At 45.6% G+C, this 19,647-nt stretch overlaps 1 protein-coding gene across 2 annotated transcripts in view; it reads right to left on the bottom strand.

The window, feature by feature from the left end:
* Positions 1 to 1,164: 1,164 nt before the first annotated feature.
* Positions 1,165 to 19,647, bottom strand: part of LOC307269558 (glucosidase 2 subunit beta-like) — a 159,413-nt gene continuing 140,930 nt past the window's right edge. For both annotated transcript variants that reach the window (XM_080052538.1, XM_080052539.1), the window contains 2 exons: positions 6,244 to 6,343; positions 1,165 to 2,283 (listed from right to left, as the gene is read on the bottom strand). In XM_080052538.1, the coding sequence (XP_079908664.1) occupies positions 2,146 to 2,283; positions 6,244 to 6,343 (238 nt within the window). In that variant the 3' untranslated portion in view covers positions 1,165 to 2,145. The remainder of the gene's footprint in view (positions 2,284 to 6,243; positions 6,344 to 19,647) is intronic.

Below are 19,647 nucleotides of genomic sequence, written 5' to 3'. Positions count from 1 at the left end.
TCCCATCCCTAGCCCTTCATGTGAAAATGTGCTGAATGGAGGTGTGTTAGTATGTGCCAGTGTGTGTGCATGTGTGTGTGTGTGCTAAGCGTGCGCTGCGTCTCCCCACTGAATCCTTCCCACATCTCCCTCTTTCCCTTTTCTCATCTGTGTAATACTATCTATGGTGGGGACATGTCAATGGCTAGTTGGTGTAAAAGAAAAAGAACTGTAGAAAGTCAGTGCTAGCTTTTTCCAAACAACTGTCCATTTAAAAATTGCTATCTACCAATGTGGTTCAAAATGGATCAAATGTTTAGAAAGTAAGAGGTTTTGTCTCGCCAGCTGATGGATTTGAGTGTTTGAGATAAACATGATAATGAAACTGTTCGTTGTCAGATTTGAGCTCCATACTTCTTGTTCCAATCAAAATCTGTAGTCAAATCCCTTCAACTAAAATGTAAGACTTTCTGTTATATCTGAAGTATGGAGAAGGTTTTTTTGCCAGACTTGGTTGACACCTTTAACAAACCTGACCCTCATTCGAAAAAACAAAGTTAAATTGACTATCGGATGGGAGCTGAAGCCAGATAAATAAAAAGCAGCCGTCCCTGGGCAACAGGGCTTGAGGCTATTGCATTGCTCGCATCCAAACTGCCACCAAGCTTCCCCAGCAGGGTAGGAATATATTCCAAGCGCCCTATTGGCTGATGTAGCTCCCCCCTTTAACAAGCAGAGAAACCCCCCACAATATGTTACATAACAGCATCAGAAATAGAATAGCATGCACATTAAGAATGAGTGTGGCTGAATTTAGTCAAATCCAAAAAAAAATATTCAGAATATAATACATCTAATAATAACTAATAACCATTTAAAGTGAGTAGATATTGTGAAAGAAATTGAGACAACTACAATATTAATATAGTTGTAGTGTATAAATGCATACAATAATTGTAAGTTAAACTTTAATACTCAAAACACTTTACTGAGCGATTGTTTCGGAAATAAAACCAATTCAAATGGTTAGAGAAAAGCAGAACTGAGTAAGGTCATTATAAAGTGACTTACTTACTTATGCCTCTTCTTCCCCTGTGGGAAATAAAGCATTCTAGAGTATGAAGTACAAAGGAAGTAGACAATCACAGTCCTTTTATTTGTGCTTATGAATGAGCAGTTGTTTGATACAGAGCACTAACAGTAGTAGCAATGTCACCTTATCTATTGGACTACCGACAATATAAATGCACTAGAACATACTGCAGCGAACACAATGTGTTCCTCTGTCTCAATACATTCTGACTCCTTTGATTGGAGCCTATTTGTTTGTTCTATTGGTGCAAATAACTACACACAAATGTACAGTAACGGATGCTTGATTATGTGAAACACCCGGGCACTTCTTTTTAGCTAACGTCACTCTAGCAGTAAATAGTGCATTTGTTTGGGACTATTTTAAGCTGCGGATGCACATTTGATGCTGTAGTGAGTATTTACACCAGATGGACAATGTATTTATCGACTCAAAGCTAGATGGCTCACGTTCAACTGTATGTCTCACTAGTGTGTTTATAGTTTAGTTTTCTGGTGCAACAATGGAGCCAAATGCTAAGCTATATTTGACTCTGACTTATTCATTGTTGGCTTTTTGGTCTTTTCATTGGATTTGTTGAAAATTTGAAAATAAGACATTGATGGACTAAAACACTAAGTAAGGCTAGGTACAGTATATGGTAACTAGGGACACAGTCATTTTATTTGTGCTTGTGAATGAGCAGTTGTTTGAAAGATAATGTTACAGTGGCAATGCCATTAGACCCTGTAACCGATCTACTTTACTTTATTTATTGAATTATTTACATGATACTCTTGTTGGGCCTACATAATATAATGTAGTGTGAGGAATACTGGCTTACACCACATGTTTCAATAAATGCTCTACTACAATATTAACAAGTAACAACATAAAGCAGCGCTGTAACAATCAAAGAAAAGAGAGCACTGCTCCTGAATATCTGACTCTGACCTTAGCAAGAATGTCTAGGAAGTATATTTGTTCTGACAACACAGATGTCAGAGGGGACCCTCAGGACCCAAGGCTAGCCATGGGGCTGTGTGGGGGGGGGGGGGGGAGTTAATGTAGGCTAGGGCCAGTAAGGGAGGAGGTCACAGTTCACTGTGTATGCCCGGCTGCTTTAGAACTGGCTGACAGGCCACAGGAGTCTGAAAGTCCATGATGTACTGGCATTTGCTGGGCTCCTTCACCGATCGCAAGGCTGTCTCCGTTCCGCATGTCAGCGTGACCTAGAAAAAGCACAAAGAAAAAGTAAAGTTGAGGTGGTGCACCGAGAGAGAAGAGCCCTTCAAGCCTGAGTCAAGAGTCATGCTGGGTTTGATCTGCTATAGACTGATAATGCCGTCCTCCCTCTTGTTTCCACTGATTTTCCTTGAAGAAATGGGACTAGAACTACAAATGAGTATGCCAAAAGAAATGCAGTACTCGTGGAGCTGGTGATTCAAACATAATCCTATCAGTTCTCCAATAAAATGGTCGCAGTGCACGTGAAGATATTCTTCATCGTTCAGCCTAGCCTCGCCATCTGCGTTGACACTGTTGCATTCTGGGACATCAGCACTGTCGTCCACCATGTGGACAGGCGGAGGATGTGATCACCGCTGTCAGGACTTTTAACAGGTGACTTTGAAGCCCTCAGAGTGGAAGGGGAAATAAAAAAAGAATTTATTTTAGTGGGTTCCATAGCAACCACTCACATTATACTGCACTCTGATCAAAAGCACCTGTAGAGGGAGAGAGATGGGAACCTGACAGCTTTTATTGTGCTCAACTTTCTGGCTGCTATATGCCGTGATTTGGTTTTCTCCTGTACTTTGAATAGAAATGAAAGTCTTTTGTTATGTCACTTAGTATCTCTATGCACAGATATACTGAATGGATGTGTGTGTGTGTGTGTGTGTGTGTGTGTGTGTGTGTGTGTGTGTGTGTGTGTGTGTGTGTGTGTGTGTGTGTGTGTGTGTGTGTGTGTGTGTGTGTGTGTGTGTGTGTGTGTGTGTGTGCTGCTAGGTGAGACAAAGTGTATGTGTAATTATTGGGCGATACACATTTAACTTTCAGGTGCCAGAGCCATGGATCTGTGTGGGGGTCAAGAAAGATTGTATTTTTATGAATCTAAAGATGATGTCATAGTGATGTCATCAGGGTTGTCTATGTGTGGAGTCCAACAGAGTGGCAGAAAGTGTCTTTTTAAATTTGCGTTTGAGTTGCATTATGGGAAATGTTTCTAGAGCCGGGCACATACTAGGGACCATAAATCAGGACAGTTTGGCTTCTGCTGAAAATATGTGATAATGGTTTCAATTTTGTCCATTCACTTTGTAATTTGTCTCTGGCAAGTCCCACAACGTTTTACTATGTCCCTTAACCCATTGATGACTATGGCAATCTAGGATGCATGTCCTTAATGCCTGAGGGTTTTCTGAAAAAATAGTATGAATTGTAAAGTCTACCAAAACCTTAATATCTAAGCCTGTGTAGCACATAGAAACATGAAATAAAATAAATTTAAAAGTTAAGGTTCACAGGTTTTATTTAAACATGCTCCCTTAGTGCTTACAAACCAACACATTTTTCTAAAAATCGTCAAAATTAGATGGGGAGAAAAAAAAGAATAAATAATATAAAATATTTTAAAAATAATGTGCTAAATGAGGTTATAATCCTGCTTCCTTTTAGCATGGATAGTAGTGACTGAGTGTGCAGTGGAGGGATAAAGATAGACAGATATAGGAAGGAGAAGATAGCTTTATTTTATTATTTAGTTCAGTTATCACTGGCACCATAAATCCGATTTCCCAGTACAACTGGAACGCAGACTGACTTCCGCTGTCGGGAGCCGATCAGCTGGTCCAAACGGCTGTATACCACGGAGATGAAAACGAAACTGAAGCTTAACTATCGCCTGGCTGGGCTGAATTTGAGTTGGAGCAGCAAAATATAGCCTAAATTCATAAATATTGTTAATAAATAGATGCAATGTGTTGTGTGATTTTCGTCAGTAGCCTATAGTAGACCTTGATTCTGCGCTCTGAACACCACTAACTGTTCCGTAATACACTATCGCCGACACAGCTGGCGTATTTTTTTTATTATTATTTATTTATTTATTTTTTGATTGGCGTGATTTTCGGCAAACCACAAATTTTTTGGGTGGTCACGTGGTCTTAAAAAATCAACAAAACCCACCTCATGTGTATTTGAACCAATGACGGTGCATTCTATGTTGCGCACGCCATGAAAATTAGATAAAGTAACAATGCTGCGCGACGCAGCATCAGGCAGGAGATACAATGTGGCATCGCGCAGCAGCCATCATCAATGGGTTAAGACATGAAAGGAACTTAAAAGCTTACCTTTTTAACTAAAATGGACCCTAAAAAGGACAATATTGTTATAGAATGAAATCATTAATCTGGTTTATTCCAATTCAGGCTTTTTTGTTGTGTTTAATTTTTAGCTTTGGTCATTATTTCTGTCGGTCATAATAATAATTCCCAAAAAGGGGCAAGAAATATGATCAGGAAGTTTAGACATTTTGTTTAAAGGTGAAACATTACAATAGAGTACAATATTATCATGACCAATACAGATGATAGCCGAATCAATAGTATATAAATCCAGCCTGATTTGCAATAGACTGGAATTCTCCATCGACAAAGGAGCTGAGTTGTGCTAGCTGTAGCGTAAGCTCAATGCTCACATGTAGCAGTCACACACCAGCACATTGAATTGAATTTTGAGTCCCCCCCCCCCTTCCCCACAGACTCTGGAGATACACTGCACGCTGCTTGAATTTGGATTACCTCGACATCCACCACTGAAACAATACATCACGGAGTCCCAGCGCTCCAGTGTGTTTTCCACTGCCGAAAGAGAAGAGAACTAACACACCGACGAGGTTCAGCCTTTCAAATATAATGAGCGTTCTGACTTCTGACGAGACTTCATTTATGCCGACTGCACAGCGGTTAGGGGGTCGTATCAAAGGGATTCAATTTAGTCTTTTCAAAGGCGGGCCCCTGGACGGCATGAGCACATATGCTCAAACAACATTTATTGGACTTGGATTGGGAAGAGGGGGCCAGGCGCAGAGAAAATAAGATGATTATATGTGCTACATTTTTAATTGAGTAAAAATTCTCGCACACAAAAAATGTAAATGGATCACGTATACGATGAAGTGGATAGAGGGCTGGGGGGGGGGAGGTACTGGGGAACTAGGGAGAAGAGTAGAAGAAGAGAAAGCTGCAAACCGGAGCACCATTAACCATAAACCAATGAAGACTGACAGAGGCAAAGCTAGTCAGCTTCCATCACTGGGCTTCAAACAGAACATCTTCTAGCCATGCTGCTGCTGAGTGGGGCTATGAGGACTGATCGACTCACTAAACTCCCCCATTGTTGAGATGCACAGAGCGGGGCATTGCAGAGAGAGCAGGCTGGCTGAGAAGATGGCTCCACATTGTCCCTAATGAACGTGGTGAGAGAAGAGCTTTATTGGACTGTTTTCTTTTGCTGTCCCTCTGAAAATATAGCCTGGCACCACCCGCCTACAGACGTTCGCTCAATTTTCATTTACTTTCAGTAGTCAGTCTGGGTCTGCAGTATATTCGCAGGTTTTCTCCGGCCATATTTTTGGCAGTCCAATCAGCGAACAGAGGGAGTGGCTAGAAGCTGATGCATAACACAACGTCACAACCAAACATTATGCGATTGGTTGGCAGATCCAGTAGTTTTAAACTTCAACAGACAGCCGCCTTCAAGTGAGTTTGCGTTTGTCAATTGAGCGATTCCAGACCTTCTGTAAATGAAATGAAGTACAATGGTCTGGTAGGACCAGGCTACTGAAAATACGCCTGTTTGTACAGTTTACTTCAGTTGCATTTATTTGAACGATGGACTGTCACAAGAGGAAAGACGCCACACAATAAACAAAGAGCTGTACGCCCGACATTTCTCGAAACGCAGACTCTTCACTCGTGGAGGTGACTACTACATACATTGGTTTGTCTCCAATCAACAGACTGCAGTGGGACGGCTCAACGAAAGGGTGACAAAAACAGGTGTGACACGGTTGGCTTATTTTTGGACCCCTTCCAACTTTTGACAGTAGAAACGCAAATAAATGCGTGCCGAGCCACACTTTACTGCTCACTGGCAACAAGGCTTAGGTGTGTGTGTTTACTTACTGTAGTACTGCGTGAACCTCCTTGCCAGCAGGGTTCACCATTCTCATACACCATCTGACTGTACTGGTTCTTTGGTGTTCCTGACCACATCCCCCACCTCCTGAAATTAAAAATAAATCATTAAATGATTTGTTTTCTCATATTTTGATTAATTGTCAGTGCAAAATAATTGTTTATGTTTTTGGGACAAGCCAATCAAAAAACCGAACACAAAAACATATAATTCTTTTAACAGCACCACTAGGTTTGGCTTCTTGTAAAACACTTTCTCCCTGCAAAAACACAAAGCTGGCAGGACGGCCATTCTGGCAGTGGGCTGCTTTGTATCCTGGCACCAGCGCTCTCATGTCCCCTCTCCTCTTCAACAATGCAGGGGAAATATTAATTACCATTTTGTCTGAGTTAATTCTGTGTGCAATAACCCATGAGGGAAGGACAAGAGAAAAACACACACACACAAACACAAACACACACACACTCACACACACACACACACACACACACACACACACACACAAGGAGAGTGAAGACGATCTCAAATGAGATTGTGCCTGCCCAGTGCTAGCTAATTACATTCTCACTTAACATTTGGAAAAAGCAAAGCAAAGCAGGGTGCCAGTCCGTTGTAATGACAGATGCCATTTAGATTTAGGCTTCCAGCAGCTAACATCTGATCTGATGTGGAACTTCAGCAGCCTCTTTGTATTGATTTCTGTTAAACATGGTAATCTTGTTAGGGGCAAAGGAAATCTGTTCTGCATTTGGTTGCATGGTTGATTGAAGATTTGACTAAAAAGTGACTGATCTCCAGTCCTTTTTCCCCTCTGCAATGCTAAGTGTTCAAGACACAGAACAAATCAATCTTTCCACTTTCAGGGAAACGATACATTTAAAAAACAAAACCTTGCAACCTTTTTCTTCTTCTTTTTTTACCGGCTTGCCAATGGTCTGTTAATCATTGTGGCGGAAGAAAAAGCTTCAAAGTATTGTTCTTTTAATCTTCCTAAGTGCTTTCCTCACCAGTGCCAACCCTGTCACACAAGTGCACAACGCTTGATCAATGTGCCTTACATCGACCTTTCGCAACACAAGATTAATGTAGCAGGATCTGCTCTGGTCTTTGTGTACTCCTTCTAGCATTATGGAGGATAATCCGCTATATTTCATGACCTATTATGATATTTGTATTGGGCTCTGTAATTAATCTCAGTAGTATATTATAAGTTTTTACAAATCTGCAGACTTCTCTAGAGCTCAACAACAAAAACTAAGAAAATGATCCATCCATCCATCCATGTTACATCACAATGCATGGCATATACACCCAACAAAAATATAAACGCAACACTTTTGTTTTTGCTCCCATTTTTCATGAGATGGACTTAAAGATCTAAAATTAATTCCAGATACACAATATTACCATTTCTCTCAAACATTGTTCACAAATCTGTCTAAATGTGTGATAGTGAGCACTTCTGCTTTGCTGAGATAATCCATCCCACCTCACAGGTGTGCCACATCAAGATGCTGATCTGACATCATGATTAGTGCACAGGTGTGCCTTAGACTGTCCACAATAAAAGGCCACCCTGAAATGTGCAGTTTTGTCTCACAGCAAAATGCCACAGATGCCACAAGCATTGAGAGAGCGTGCAATTGGCATGCTGACAGCAGGAATGTCAACCAGATCTGTTGCTCGTGCATTGAATGTTCATTTCTCCACCATAAGCCGTCTCCAAAGGCGTTTCAGAGAATATGGCAGTACATTCAACCGGCCTCACAACCGCAGACCACGTGTAACCACACCAGCCCAGGACCTCCACATCCAGCAGGTTCACCTCCAAGATCGTCTGAGACCAGCCACTGAGACAGCTGCTGAAACAATTGGTTTGCATAACCAAACAATTTCTGCACAAACTGTCAGAAACCGTCTCAGGGAAGCTCAACTGCATGCTCGTCGTCCTCATCGGGGTCTTGACCTGACTCCAGCTCGTCGCCGTAACAGACTTGAGTGGGCAAATGCTCACATTCGATGGCGTCTGGCACGTTGGAGAGGTGTTCTCTTCACGGATGAATCTCGGTTTACATTGTTCAGGGCAGATGGCAGACAGCGTGTGTGGCGTCGTGTGGGTGAGCGCTTTGCTGATGTCAATGTTGTGGATCGAGTGGCCCATGGTGGTGGTGGGGTTATGGTATGGGCAGGCATCTGTTATGGACGAAGAACACAGGTGCATTTATTGATGGCATTTTGAATGCACAGAGATACTGTGATGAGATCCTGAGGCCCATTGTTGTGCCATACATCCATGAACATCACCTCACGTTTCAGCAAGATAATGCACGGCCCCATGTTGCAAGGATCTGTACACAATTCTTGGAAGCTGAAAATGTCCCAGTTCTTGCATGGCCAGCATACTCACCGGACACGTCACCCATTGAGCATATTTGGGATGTGCTTGACCGGCGTATACGACAGCGTGCACCACTTCCCACTAATATCCAGCAACTTCGCACAGCCATTGAAGAGGAGTGGACCAACATTCCACAGGCCACAATTGACAATCTGATAAACTCTATGCGAAGAAGATGTTTTGCACTGCATGAGGCAAATGGTGGTCACACCAGATACTGACTGGTTCTGAGTCCCCAGACCCCCAATAAAGCAAAAAAATGCACATTTCAGAGTGGCCTTTTATTGTGGACAGTCTAAGGCACACCTGTGCACTAATCATGATGTCAGATCAGCATCTTGATGTGGCACACCTGTGAGGTGGGATGGATTATCTCAGCAAAGCAGAAGTGCTCACTATCACACATTTAGACAGATTTGTGAACAATGTTTGAGAGAAATGGTAATATTGTGTATCTGGAATGAATTTTAGATCTTTAAGTCCATCTCATGAAAAATGGGAGCAAAAACAAAAGCGTTGCATTTATATTTTTGTTGAGTGTAGGAGGTAGTGAAGGATAGTATTAGGTTGAGAGTTTATTTCTACACTTTAAATGCTGTCTTTTCCTCATTTGACCTTGATGAGTTCAAAGATGGAGATTTTTCAAAAAGCACTCTCCAGCTTTTACACACACACACACACACACACACACACACACACACACACACACACACACACACACACACACACACACACACACACACACACACACACACACACACACACACACACACACACACACACACACACACACACACACACACACACACACACACACACACACACACCATCTTCAGCGTGGCCTTTTCTGCCTTCCATCATGTGCATGGATTATTTAAGATGCCTGAACGGGTCAGTCATAGGTGAATTGCTCACACAAGTGGAAGCTGGCTGGGGCCCCCTGAGCGTCTCGCCTTTTTCCTTCCGGCCTGTTTGATTGGGTTTTAGCACTCTCTTAGTACCGGGAGGCTTCTCAAATGGATTGCTGTCAAGGGCCAGCAGACATGGCAACCCGGAGACAGTGACAGCGCTCTTGCTGCTAGTTGTCCTAGCGATCCCCTTGTGCATCAAGCGCTATGACCCCTCCCCCTTCCCCCATCACTTAAGGCCAGACAAGGCAGGCAAAAACATCCTTATTTCAATCACTGGTCAATGTTTCCTCCATAACATGTTTTCTTCATACAAGTATCAATAAAAGCTCCAACATGTACATTTAGGTGTTTATTTGACTAAACCTTGGCTGGTTGTGTATGTTTAATTCTCCTGTACAACCATCTTTAACGGACATAATCTCAACAGTAGTTTTTGTCAATACCCTGAAACAAAAATCTCAACTTTTAAAGGCAAATAAACTTTACATAATCATTCTTAGCACTTTTCTGAAGGTTCTGACATTATCACAGACGGATTTGTTCAACTGGCACTGTTTCATGATGATATATTAAGTTAAACATTTGACCCTATTCACCTGCACCTGGTTCCCTTGCCTTCCCTTTGTTCCTGTCCTTCTGTCAGGCTCTGTCAGCCCTGCCTGGCCCCAGTAGGCAGCCTAGACCTGTCAATTAGGTTTAAGTTATGACTGAGATGTAGCAAACGACACACTCCAGTCATTTGGACTCACAGGAGTCACAAGATGACATATTATTGACAGAGCGTTCCCCATAATAATACGTACTGGCACTAGGTATTGGCAGGCCATTTTTTCTACAGTCCTGCACTAGTTAGCACCACAACTAGTTATTTACAGCTCCCAATCACACATACAAATGACTACATGTTAGTGAGACCCTATCCCTGATTCATGAACAACCCAAATCTGCTAAATGGACCCCCTCCCCCCTGTCTCCATGACAACTCTGTTTTTCTCATCCAATGATCACTGTTTGCCTTCAAGCAGCAGCCGTGATTTACACATGACGCTCACTTCAACTTCCAGCAGCAGGGCCCAGCCTCCTTAAATTATCTGGGTTAACCGTATGGATCTCCTGCACCTGCTAGCAATTCCGTTTGTGCCTGCCCAACACCCAACCATTACACTAACCTGACACATTTCTATTTGCCTGTCCGATAAAATGGCAAGAATGAACATAATTAAAGGATGTAAATAGATTAACATTTGCGGCGGGCAGTAAATTGCATCTTAGATTTGCTAGAAAATCCATTTCCGACCACATGGAGACGAGGGGAGGGGCCACAGATGCAGACTTCCTTTAAATGAGTAATGACGGGAGATATTGAACACATGCTCCTTACCAAGCTCAAAAACCTCCAGAAAATCTTATTTCCAGATTTGGAAATGGGTTATGATTCATTCTTTGTCTGGCCCCCTCTAATGCCTCTCCAATGGCAGATAAACCTTGTAACAGCAGCACGTGTAGCACGCTAAACTTATTATCCATACATTTACTTTGCATTGTGGGCGAGATAGCTGGGGCCTCTGGGAACTCAGACATGCCTCTGACCGCACACATTAGGCCAGTCAATCTCATTTCATTTTCTCTCTGGATCACTAAGGTGTGATTCTTATTGACACAGATGGAGATGGAGTTGTGATTTAATTACATCAGTACGAAAACACCATTAAAGTTGCAATTTGCAGCCAATGAAGCTACATTTATTGCAAATAAAGAACTGAACAATCATAGAAATACTTAATAATATGTTATTAGTATACACTCACCGGCCACTTTATTAGGTACACCTGTTCAATTGCTTATACAAACAAAAAGCTAATCACATGGCAGCAATTTAATGCATTTAGGCATTTAGACGTGGTCAAGAAGTCGAATCGAGCATGAGAATGGGGAAGAAAGGTTGTTTAAGTGACTTTGAACATGGCATGGTTGATGGTGCACGGCAGGATGGATCCATACTTTCATGTTGTTTACTCCAAATTCTGAACCTGCCATTCAGATGAATGTAGCAACTGAAATCGAGACTCATCAGACCAGGCATGATTCTTCAATCTTCTATTGTCCAATATTGGTGATCCTGTGAGAATTTTAGCTTAATTTTCCTGTTTTTAGCTGACAGGAGTGGCACTCGGTGGGGTCTTCTGTTGCTGTAGCCCATCTGCTTCAAGGTTGGTCGTGTTTTGCGTTCAGAGATGCTATTCTGAATACGCTGGTTGTAACGAGTGGTTATTTGAGTTACTGTTGCCTTTCTATCATCTCGAACCAGTATGCCCATCCTCCACTGACCTCTGACTTCAACAAGGCATTTTGGTCCACACAAATGCCGCTCACTGGATATTTTTTCTTTTTCGGACCATTCTCTGTAAACCCTAGAGATGGTTGAGAGTGAAAATCCCAGTAGATCAGCAGTTTCTGAAATACTCATACCAGCCCTCCTGGCACCCTCAACATTGCCATGTTCAAAGTCACTTAAAACCCCTTTCTTCCCCATTCTGTTCCTCGGTTTTAACTTCAATAAGTTGTCCCGTCCAGGTCTACATGCCTAAATGCATTGAGTTGCTGACATGTGATTGGCTGATTAGTTATATGTGTTTACAAGAAAATTAACCGCTGTACCTAATAAAGTGGCCGGTATATGTCCATCTGTCCATTTCGGACTTAAAGCGGATACGAGTAACATTTAAATATCTTTTAAACAGCCTCATGTTTCCTCTGATAATCATAAATTACCTTTAACAGCAAACGAGACCATCAGTGCAAAGAAAGACGTTTTTATATAGTTTTTATTACTGCTTTTGGTCTGGTCGCACAACCAGTCTGATTTTCGGTTCGCTCGTGCAGGCTCTATGGTCACATATCCGTATTGGTCGCAGATTTCAGTGTGGCGCTGCAACGCGATTTGAGAAGCCTATCCCTCCAGGGGCCTCATTTATAACGGTGTGCGTAGAAACCATCCTAAAACATTGCGTCCGCACAAAGCCAAAAATGTGCTGCGCAAAAAAAAATTCAGATTTATAAAACAGTGCGGCGCACACCTGCACGCAATCTTCCCTTTATAATTACCCACCTGCGGTGAATTGTGCGCAGACGATCTCCACCCCGTGTCCTCCCACTTCACCTCCCAGTTTCATCCCACAATCTACCATACATGGCGAATGCTAAATAGCTCCTGAATATGATGACGCTCTTAATAAGCACGAAATTTTGACTGACATGAGGAAAGAAGGGAGGCAATCGGCCGCAAAGAAAGCGACTGTGAAGGAAGAAAGCCCGTGACGTGCATGTGCTGCAGTGACTGTCACACAAACACACACACACACGCGCGCGCTTATCACATATCATGATTGGCACAGTCGTTATAGTCTTTGTAAAGCAGTTTTGCCCACATTTGTGCTGTATGCAATATCACGTATTAGCGAACCTGTAGGACTATATGTAGGCCTATATAAAATGGTGTGACAAGTGAAATAATGCCTATAGTCTATTCGAGAGCATTGTTTATCTCCCGTGAGATCCACACATGTCCAACAACGTCAGATTATAGTTACAGTATATCTTCCAGGGTGAATTGTTATGGGAAAGAGATGCGTGTAATGATTTGCTAAATTCATAACATGATTTTATCTAACGAAATATACAGTTTTAATTAATATCTGTTGGCTTTAACTTTGTACAAAATTACTTTTTACACACCTCTTAAAATTTGCTCTCCCGCTGGCCACTCACGGAAACACCTCCCGACGTATAGGATATTATTATAAAGTAGCGCTATAAGATTCAACTTATAAAATATAACCAAAACATGTAGACCTAGGCTACTTGATAAGTAATTCAACCTACATCACAACTGCATGCCATAGACTACAGTAGCCATATATTCGCAATAGGTAAGCTTATACATTTTATTGACTAAATATATTGAGTGCCAAGCATCATTTATCTGTGTTTTTCTGATGACTGAGCTTTATTTCGTGGTGTTGCCATTCAGTGTCGCTGATTCCCCGAGTCTGGAAAACCTTGCGGTAGCTCTACGCATGGTCGAAAGTTGGCGTGGGAATACGCACACTTGTCCGCAAAGAATGTTTTTATAAATACCAACGTTTGTCACCGCACATTTTCCCGCACATTTCTGTCCGTCTACGCAAGGTTTTTGTGCGCCGCAAGCTTTATAAATGAGGCCCCAGATGAGGGAAGGGGAGCGGGAGCCTTGTTAGAGACAGTTATTTGTCGTCATAATGACTGATAAACGGGGCTGAACCATCAAAGAAAAAAAAGAGAATGCAATGAAGAAAAGCTAAAAGGGAGAGTGATAGGCGGGCGGGACGAGGGCGTTGCCAAGCAACGTGTATACAATTTCAGAGCGAAACTAGACTGCAGTGTTTACTCCTAAATGAATGAGCGGTTGATAACCATTATCTGAAATAGTCATTATTTACAACAACATAAACACATTACCTCATCGTGATCCATACTAACTGCCGTCTCTCGTTCATTCACTTTCTGTGAGGACACGTAATCTTTCAGCTCCGTGAGAGAGAGTAGTTAGTGACGCTGCTGCATCAACTCATTGCAATCAGGTGTGTGTGGCAGTGACTGGCATTAGTTGATGCAGTGTCAAAACCACTCTCACGGAGCCGAAAAGAGTCCTCACACTTTCAACACAGAGACATGCACTATATTGCGCCCTTCTCAGTTCACACTCACGCGCCTGGCACGAGCTAGAAAACAGCTTTGCGACAGCGGGCGTTGTAAAAATACTACCGCTTTTGTCCAAAGGGGACGCCAACATGCCATGTTACTCGTAGTGGCTTTAAAAGCGAGACACTACAGGCAAAAAATATATAGAGGAGAGCCCCCCCTCCCCCTCGCTCAACACTGAGAGGAGAGCCCCCCCTCGCTCCACACTGAGAGGAGAGCCCCCCCCCTCGCTCCACACTGAGAGGAGAGCCCCCCCCCTCACTCAACACTGAGAGGAGCGCCCCCCCCCTCGCTCCACACTGAGAGGAGAGCCCCCCTCTCACTCAACACTGAGAGGAGAGCCCCCCCCCTCGCTCCACACTGAGAGGAGAGCCCCCCCCTCGCTCCACACTGAGAGGAGAGCCCCCCCCCTCACCCCACACTGAGAGGAGAGCCCCCCCCCTCACCCCACACTGAGAGGAGAGCCCCCCCTCGCTCAACACTGAGAGGAGAGCCCCCCACCCTCGCTCCACACTGAGAGGAGAGCCCCCCCCTCGCTCAACACTGAGAGGAGAGCCCCCCCCCCCTCGCTCCACACTGAGAGGAGAGCCCCCCCCTCGCTCAACACTGAGAGGAGAGCCCCCCCCTCACCCCACACTGAGAGGACAGCCCCCCCTCGCTCAACACTGAGAGGAGAGCCCCCCCCCCTCGCTCAACACTGAGAGGACAGCCCCCCCTCGCTCAACACTGAGAGGAGAGCCCCCGCCTCACCCCACACTGAGAGGAGAGCCCCCCCTCACTCCACACTGAGAGGAGAGCCCCCCCCCCTCACTCAACACTGAGAGGAGAGCCCCCCCCTCACTCCACACTGAGAGGAGAGCCCCCCCTCACTCCACACTGAGAGGAGAGCCCCCCCCTCACTCCACACTGAGAGGAGAGCCCCCCCCTCACCCCACACTGAGAAGAGAGCCCCCCCCCTCACCCCACACTGAGAGGAGAGCCCCCCCCTCACTCAACACTGAGAGGAGAGCCCCCCCCCTCACTCAACACTGAGAGGAGCGCCCCCCCCCTCACTCAACACTGAGAGGAGAGCCCCCCCCCTCACTCCACACTGAGAGGAGAGCCCCCCCCTCACCCCACACTGAGAGGAGAGCCCCCCCCCCTCACTCAACACTGAGAGGAGAGCCACCCCCCCTCACTCAACACTGAGAGGAGAGCCCCCCCCCTCACTCAACACTGAGAGGAGAGCCCCCCCCCCTCACTCAACACTGAGAGGAGAGCCCCCCCCCCTCACCCCACACTGAGAGGAGAGCCCCCCCTCAATCAACACTGAGAGGAGAGCCCCCCCCTCGCTCAACACTGAGAGGAGCGCCCCCCCCCTCACCCCACACTGAGAGGAGAGCCCCCCCTCGCTCAACACTGAGAGGAGAGCCCCCCCCTCACTCCACACTGAGAGGAGAGCCCCCCCCTCACTCCACACTGAGAGGAGAGCCCCCCCTCACCCCACACTGAGAGGAGCGCCCCCCCTCACTCCACACTGAGAGGAGCGCCCCCCCTCACTCCACACTGAGAGGAGCGCCCCCCCCTCGCTCAACACTGAGAGGAGAGCCCCCCCCCTCACTCAACACTGAGAGGAGAGCCCCCCCCTCTCACTCAACACTGAGAGGAGCGCCCCCCCCCTCACTCAACACTGAGAGGAGAGCCCCCCCCTCTCACTCAACACTGAGAGGAGAGCCCCCCCCCTCGCTCAACACTGAGAGGAGAGCCCCCCCCTCTCACTCAACACTGAGAGGAGAGCCCCCCCCCTCACTCAACACTGAGAGGAGAGTCCCCCCCTCGCTCAACACTGAGAGGAGAGCCCCCCCCCCCTCACTCAACACTGAGAGGAGAGCCCCCCCCTCACTCAACACTGAGAGGAGCGCCCCCCCCCCCTCACTCAACACTGAGAGGAGCGCCCCCCCCCCCTCACTCAACACTGAGAGGAGAGCCCCCCCCCCCTCACTCCACACTGAGAGGAGAGCCCCCCCCTCACTCCACACTGAGAGGAGAGCCCCCCCCCCCTCACCCCACACTGAGAGGAGAGCCCCCCCCCCCCTCACCCCACACTGAGAGGAGCGCCCCCCCCTCACTCAACACTGAGAGGAGAGCCCCCCCCTCACCCCACACTGAGAGGAGCGCCCCCCCTCACTCAACACTGAGAGGAGCGCCCCCCCCTCACCCCACACTGAGAGGAGAGCCCCCCCCTCACTCCACACTGAGAGGAGAGCCCCCCCCCTCACCCCACACTGAGAGGAGAGCCCCCTCTCGCTCAACACTGAGGAGAGCCCCCCTCCCCCTCACTCAACACTGAGAGGAGAGCCCCCCCCCTCACTCAACACTGAGAGGAGAGCCCCCCCCTCACTCCACACTGAGAGGAGAGCCCCCCCCCCTCGCTCAACACTGAGAGGAGAGCCCCCCTCCCCCTCGCTCAACACTGAGAGGAGAGCCCCCCCCCTCGCCCCACACTGAGAGGAGAGCCCCCCCCCTCACTCAACACTGAGAGGAGAGCCCCCCCCTCATTCAACACTGAGAGGAGAGCCCCCCTCCCCCTCACTCAACACTGAGAGGAGAGCCCCCCCTCACTCAACACTGAGAGGAGAGCCCCCCCCCCTCGCTCAACACTGAGAGGAGAGCCCCCCTCCCCCTCGCTCAACACTGAGAGGAGAGCCCCCCCCTCTCTGATAAAACCACAAATCAACCTTTCACAAGCAATTATCATTTAGACAACTACTACTCTGGTGTTTCAACACCCCGCAGATACTGATGGGGGGGAGAATCTGGGCCAAAAGTGTATCTGTGCATGCCTTGACGTGTGTGTGTCTCTGTGTGTGTGTGTGTGTGTGTGTTGAGACCCTGGGCCTTCGCTGGAGAGTGAGTGGATGAACAAAACCACAGGGAGAGAAAGAAACACCGGTTTGGTATGTTTGTGGTTTCCCACATATATAGAATATAAATGTGCTCATTGTTTTCAGTGTTCTCTTTGTACATTGGTAGACCTTAGAAACTCCAGTGAAGCGTCCTCATATCGGCTCCACACACATGAGCAAACCGCCTGAATATATTACTGGTAGGAGAACATGTGCACTGCATGTAAATGAATCAAATTCATATTTTTTCACAATGAGAAGGAAAGACACTGAGGCAACAAGGGCCGGGTATTTCACCTTTATGATTTATCGACCAAAATGTCTCTGTGCTGTCAGGTGGCGCAAATTGTCATTGACATCCTGGTAAGGTCCCTACCGTGCCTTTTTAAACCTTTGGAACAGGTATTTTTAAAGAAAGAAAAACTATTCAAATGGTGTGTAGCCACATTTCGATTCGACTGGATGAGCTTACAAAGCAGCTGGACATCACATGGCAGGCCACTAAGTGATGCTAATTGGAAGCTTTAATGAAAAGCAGACGCAGAAAGCAATTAAAACACATGTCAATTTTCCTAAATGTGGTGCCATCAATAAATAGTATAGGTGCAAAAACAAATCCAAAATCATTTTGACTCCCAGCACGGAAACCTTTCAAATGACGGCCAGCTCTGAAAGGTATCTCGCATCCGTTTCCTGCTGTTGGAGAGCGTCATGCCAGGTCCCTCAAACACACTCCATTCATTTGCAACCGTCGACGATCTCATGTGCCAACTGAGCTTGAAATGACTCGTGTTAAGATGGTGTACAGTACTGGGATTATTACTGTCACCTTCCCACATGTAGCTGTGCCACTGCAATGAATTATAGCTCACAGCTATGCTTTTCACTGCTTTTAACAAGGGGGTTCTGGAGCAGCACGTTAGGCCCCTCACTATGCCGTTAATGTGCTAATCATTTGCAGCATGAGACGCTGCTGACACACTGGCAGGTAATAGAGCAATTTGGAAGCCGCTGGTTCATTTGGATTCTGGGAAGCAGCACTACAGAATAAAAAATAAAAAATCCCGCTCTCACAGTCAATCAGTGCTGAGCATTGCTATTGCTAACCTCTGCCACTCGCGTATGGTCAGCAGTCAGAAGGCGAGGTTCTGAGAGTGAAGCGATCTGGACCGGAAAAGTCTGATCTGCAATGAAAAGCTAGTATCTAAGTTAATTAGTTATAACCTATTAAACCTGTATTAACTAACTTGTAACACGATGCTTTAACTACAACCTTTTGCTTCATAAAGAAATATCCCCTTCTCTCACGGTTTCTGCTGAGCGGCGAACCCGGGCTCCTGCGGTGGGCGCGCGGAATTCTAACCACTAGACTACCAAGGACACTTCTATATCGATAAAAAAAAATTCTAGTTAAAACCAGCGTGTTCAGCGTTTTACTTCATCAAAACCTATTCATCTATATAATGAATCCTGTTTAGGTATGAAATGTAACACTTTATATTTGATTCAGATAATCATTCACCACTTTTAGGCAGAAGATATCCATCACAAGTTATTTATTTCAGTTGTATGCAGCCTATGCTCCTTAACCCCGTGTCCTAAAAACAGAAGATATATACTATTTCAAGATTTAAATCTTAAAAATTATAAGGACTTAAAGAGGACCTATTATACTACTTTTCTGGTCTTAATTTCTTGTTTTACACTGCTATAGAGCAACCTGACACGAATCACATCACAAAAAACTATGTAGATTTTCGGGAAGCTCTTTCTCTTATTTTGGCGATCCAGTACGTCCTGTCAACACTTGAGTGTGTGTACTTCGGCAATCTCCGCTCCCTCCGCCTGTGCATCGGCCATCTCCGCTACCCTCCCCCCCCCCCTCCTGCAAACCCCACTCCGTTGTGATTGGTTACCTTCCTTCCGGAACACTTTCAGTGGCGGGAAGCGCGAGCATGGACCTATAAGGGCGCGAGGCAGACGCGAGGCAGACGCGAACAGGGAAGTGACAGCATTACCATACATGGAAACATCCGCGTGGTGACGTCTCAGGGTTACATGCGACGTCACAGGGTTACAAAGGGTTAGACCGCTCTGAACACGTGACTTCTCGACTGGCTAGAATAGTGTCTAGTGCTCTGCACAGACACCCCAGACAGTCAGCAGGGAATACGTCGAAATGCATGTAAGTCATTATTTGATAATTTAGTATGGTTAAGCATGACTATGAATCATCATAACAACGTTTATAGGTCATAAAAGTCAAAAAGCATCATAGGTCCTCTTTAAGGGAAATTGCCACAGCAGAGGAGCCATTGTACCCAATATTCTGTTAATTCCATTCACCATTCTATTAGATTTCCTAGTCTATTCATTCCCACCTAAAGTTTACAAATTTTACCAAGTCATCTGTGTGTCAAGAGTTTTAAAGAAGTGTTTTAAAAGACTCTGCCTCTA

This window comes from Ammodytes marinus (assembly GCF_949987685.1).
Source record: "Ammodytes marinus genome assembly, chromosome: 23".
In the NCBI taxonomy this organism is placed as follows: domain Eukaryota; kingdom Metazoa; phylum Chordata; class Actinopteri; order Uranoscopiformes; family Ammodytidae; genus Ammodytes; species Ammodytes marinus.
Note: the sequence above shows the minus strand (reverse complement) of the source record. Positions and strands in the feature narration are given on the sequence as shown.